The sequence below is a fragment of the Mandrillus leucophaeus genome, unplaced genomic scaffold (genome assembly GCF_000951045.1).
Source record: "Mandrillus leucophaeus isolate KB7577 unplaced genomic scaffold, Mleu.le_1.0 Scaffold411, whole genome shotgun sequence".
NCBI lineage: Eukaryota > Metazoa > Chordata > Mammalia > Primates > Cercopithecidae > Mandrillus > Mandrillus leucophaeus.
The window spans coordinates 468237-473015 of record NW_012104377.1 but is presented as its reverse complement, the minus strand read 5'-3'; the positions used below and the strand labels follow the sequence as shown (position 1 = coordinate 473015).

The following is a 4779-nucleotide window of genomic DNA, read 5'->3' as shown; positions in this document are numbered from 1 at the left end:
TCATTCTTTACAATTGAGCTTTAAAGAGGAGAAATTTAAGTCTGGAGTTTTTAATGATGTGGATGTTCTCTCAAGCCTAGAAAGGAAGGAAGGAAGAGGGAAGGAAATGAGGGAGGAAGGGGAAGGAGGGAGGCAAAGAGGGAATGAAAGGCAGTATTTAGGCTAGCCAGGAGACATGCTCCCTGAAAGAGCTCAGAGGCCTCTGTTCTGTGCCTTTCCCAACCAGGCATCTGAGATTAACTGCGTGATACTCAGCCTGTGGATTTCCACTCTAAAATCCCACCCCACCCCCAACACAGCTTGGCTCAACTATTTGCAAATCACTTCTGATTGAATTTTGTTTTGGTTATCTCAGTGTAAATAACAGTTAAGTGGGAGTTACAGATTTTTCAAACACTAAAAGTGATAAACAAAGCTAATGGGCAAGTCCAGATAAGGAGGAAAACCACCCAGAAGAATCCACAAGTGCAAGCCAAGAAGAAAATGGGACAGTCAGGTGTGTGTTCCTTGTCACCGAAACTGTATTTTTCTTAATCTACGGAAAATTTTACTTTCTTAATTTAAAAAAAATCTTAATCTGTAAACAGTTTTCTGAATGTTCTTATTTTTCATATACCTCTTTTGTGGCAGAAAAGGTGTACATGTGCAGGGTGTAATTTAGGCTGTTTCTGTGGGAGTCTTTATGATAATGTAGTAATAGGTGTCTGGTGAAGCAAGACAGTTTGGAATCCACAAAGCCATCCTCAGAAACAAAGATACAAGTGTTTCCCCAACTGTTAGCTTGCAGTTCCCTCTAAACAGTTTTCACGGCTCCATTTAAAAATAGTTGGCATAATGCTGTTTTCTTTCTCTGGGCTTTGTGACCACGTTTCTATGGGGGGAAATGTGAATAGACGTAGTTACAGTAGCATTTGGATGAGAAGCCTTCAAGCACCCATACTTTTTCGGGGGGACTTGAGGGAATCCAATTTAATTACCTGAAGAAATCCTTTGCTGAAGAAAGTCTTTCCTCTTTTTCGGATAGTTACAAGTTAAAAGCGCAGGGATAACGAAATCCTAACCCAGAGAGGAGCAGAGCATGTTTGGGACATAACAAAGGATCTGAGTAGTAAACGCAGCGAGTGTTTGGGGTTTTATTCAGCCCGGGCTGACGGTGTGTGTCGCCGCCACGCACCGCTGCCTGTTCGAACGCATGGCTGAGCTGCCGACCGGCTTGCTACCCCAAACACCGTACGCCACCCAACTCCTCTTGTAACGCCATTGCGCGTGGCATTGTGTTGGATTCTGCGTGTGTGGCATCGGAGTCGTGGAATTTAGGGGGAACAAGGCTTTCCCCCCTTCCCCCGGGGTCTCCCTCGGGTGGGGGCGACACGGCCAAGGGCAGCGCGCCCTGGAGGTGCCGGGGGGCGCTTCTTCCCCAGGGCGTTACGCACTGGAGGCCCGGCGCGGAGGTGCACTGGAGGCCCGGCGCGGAGGTGCGCGGGGGCGAGCGGGAGATGCGGGGCGGGCGAGGGGCTGTGGGGTAGGCGCCGCCTTAACTTCGATCCTGCGGCGGCCCGGGAGAAGCTGCCGCCGCCCCGCCCGAGGTGGGTGCCGCGGCACTCGGCTCTGCGCCGCGCGTCTCCGCGGCTGCCTCTTTAATCAGGAACACAGAAGGGGCGGGCCCTGAGCCGGCGCGTAATCGGATAGCTCTGCCGCGGCTCTGACATCCACATGCTGCTCGGCCTGAAAAGGCAGTGGGGAGCCAGAGGGGAGGCAGAGATCGCGAGCGAGGCACCAGCCTGCAGCCGGCCCCCAGCACATCCTCAGCCGCGCAGACACTGGGCGAGGTGGAGGTGAGGGCGGGCGCCAGCGAACTCGGAGAGGGGCTCGCTCACTCCCAGGCGATCCCAGCCGCCGCACCACCAGCAGCAACAGCAGCAGCAGCTTCCTTCCTCAGACTCCCCTCGAGAGGCTGGCCAAGCGGGTGTAGCCGTTGGTGGAGGCTCCCGCCGGGGGAACCCGGCGAGGACAAGAGCAGGGCGGCCGCCTTCCACTCCGGCTGTCCAGCGGCTGCTGCCTCTGCCCGCGTGTCCGTCAAGGGTGCCGCGGGATGTGTGTCAATTTATGCCTCTGAGATCACACAGCTGCCTGGGGGCCGTGTGATGCCCAAGGCAAGTCTTGGCTTTAATTATTATTATTATTATCATTATTGTTACGCTTGGCTTTCGGGAAATACTCGTGATATTGTAGGATAAAGGAAATGACACTTTGAGGAACTGGAGAGAACATACATGCGTTTTGTTTTTGAGAGGAAAGCCGTGTCCTCTTCCCGGCTTGTTCCCTCTTTGCTGATTTCAGAAGCTACTCTCCTCCTGGTGAGGTGGAAATTCCAGCAAGAATAAAGGTGAAGACAAGCCACCAGGACTCAGGAGGGAAACACTGACCATTAGAAACCTCTGCATAAGACGTTGTACGGAAGAAAATAAGAGAGAAAAACACAAAGATTTAAACAAGAAACCTACGAACCCAGCTCTGGAGAGAGCCACCTTCTCCAAAATGGATATGTTTCCTCTCACCTGGGTTTTCTTAGCCCTCTACTTTTCAAGACACCAAGTGAGAGGCCAACCAGGTAAGCCACTGAAAGTTTTTTCTATTTATTGCAACATGGTTTCCCCTTTAAAAGCGACCGCTAAAGCAGGAAGGCCACGCAGAAAGGCACAGAAGGAGGCTTCCTCAGTACTCAATAATTTAAGGAGAGATCCCAGCCGGCCCTTCCTACACCACCACTGTTGCTAAAACCCAACTTTTCTCTCCTGCTAGGAGTGTGTGTGTGTGTGTCTGTGTGTGTGTGTGTCTGTGTGTGTGTGTGTCTGTGTGGGTGTGTGTCTGTGTGTATATGTGTGTGTGTGTCTGTGTGTGTGTGTGTCTGTGTGTGTGTGTGTCTGTGTGTGTTTTGAAACAGAATTTGGCGGTGTTCAGATGTCACATATGGACTGAATCAAAGGTTTAAAAATACTACAAAGCCTTTGCATTACAGTTTTTGGGAATTTTTTTCCCCTGTCTTGAAGCAGAACACATCTCCCTTGAGTTTCTCCAACTAGCCAGTGAAATATAAATCATTTGCATTCCCTCCACTTAGCTACATTGAGCAATGTTCACTGAAGGGCTTGGGAAAGACAAGAGTTTAGTTTTGGTTTTCAAATGCTGTAGACTCTTTGGAGAATGGCTGGTTATGCCTCAGAATCATAGGGCTCAGGCTGGTGGAGCAAGTTGGCTTGTGGCTGAGATAGGGGCTTGGGGTTGGGCACTGCTGGCAACCAAGACAGTTGGTCTCTTCTCTCTTCATCCACATATCGTCTGGGAAAGTAAATCATATGTTCTTTTAGAAATTCTTATTAGCTAAAACAAATTGCAGGCCCTCAAAGGTCTCTCACTCGTGGTTAGAAACTTTTGAGTGGAATTTGTTCTCAACCACTGCCTAAAAGGGTGTGTGGACAGGCTGCTGTGGAGATAAGCACTTCGAGGCCCAGAACAGTCTGGGGACCGCATTTGTGGGGAGCGGCAAGGCTCTGGAAAGGGGAATCCATGGGGAATGCAGTGGGGTTTGTGCTTCCTTCCTGGGACCACTCTCTAGAGTGAGCCTCTCTACCTCACTGAGAACAGTGTCTGGAATCTGACAACAAAACTCTTAGCAGCTGCTACAGGTGATTGGAGATGGAGAAACCATCTATGGAGGAAACGGGTGAAAGAAAGGCGAAAAAGCCTTCCCGAAGTGCCCTCACCCAAGGCACTTGCAAGGTGATGGCGGCAGTGGCAGGGCTAACTCTGCAGCCTCCTGGGCATCCCCCAGAACATCAGCTAGTGGGTCCTAGCTTTGCATCTGGTACTGTCACCCTTCCTTCTCTCCACGCCCCCCATCCAGCACACGCACCACTTTAAGCTTGGGCATTTATTTGAAGGGGGAAGAAAATTCAGAAATGCCTTTGCCATTTCTTTGGCAAAGAAATGGTTTGCAGTTCTTTCTTTGCCATAAGTGGTCTTCAGGGCAGCTGCAAATCCTATCAAAGGGATGGGTGGGGGGTCCCACTTGGGGAGATTTTCTGGGCCTCCCCCCATTCCTTCTTGCCTTATTTCTAAATTCCCAGCTTGAAGCGGAAATAAATTACCTCTCACAGACCTGGATGCTGCGTAAATTATGTATGTTTGTGTGATTCGCAGTGTGTGTGTGTGCACACGCGCGCGCGCCATGAGGATGCCCACAGTATATTATGTATTCAGACACGGACTCCGGTAGGCCCCAGCGCGTGAGCGCGCATACACTGGCACTCACACCGGCGCGCACACACATGCAACTTCAGGTTCCGTGTGCTGTGCGGAGCGGGAGGGGTCGTGAAGACTCAGGGGCCATCTCCTACCCCAGATGTTCGCACATCTGTCCCCGAGCGCTGCCTGGAGTGTGTGTACGTGTGTGCGCGACACCCGCTTGGACTCACTCCCGCTCTGCCACCTGCCTCCCGCGCTCACTGCAGAACCTCCTCCCATCCCAACCCCCGGCAGTGCTGCGTCACTTCCAGAGAAGCCCAGAGGCGCGGAGTTCGGGGCAACCTCGGACTCGGGGTGGGATCTCAGGGTGGGATTCGAAGCTGGGACCTGCCGGGGACCTCCAGCTCCCCAAAATGCGATCTCAAGCGGTGAGGTGCTCAGGCTTTCGGGCGGAGCAACGGACTGGCACCCGGGGAGCCGGCAGCGGGTGGCCAGGGCGAGGCCGGGCTACACCTCTGACTCACCCGGTGTGCG

At 52.2% G+C, this 4779-nt stretch overlaps 1 protein-coding gene across 5 annotated transcripts in view; it reads left to right on the top strand.

Moving 5' to 3' along the window:
* The first annotated feature begins 1711 nt into the window (after nt 1–1711).
* NRP2 (neuropilin 2) overlaps nt 1712–4779 on the top strand; it is a 112677-nt gene continuing 109609 nt past the window's right edge. For all 5 annotated transcript variants that reach the window (XM_011992468.1, XM_011992467.1, XM_011992466.1 and 2 more), the window contains exon 1: nt 1712–2611. In XM_011992468.1, the coding sequence (XP_011847858.1) occupies nt 2539–2611 (73 nt within the window). In that variant the 5' untranslated portion in view covers nt 1712–2538. The remainder of the gene's footprint in view (nt 2612–4779) is intronic.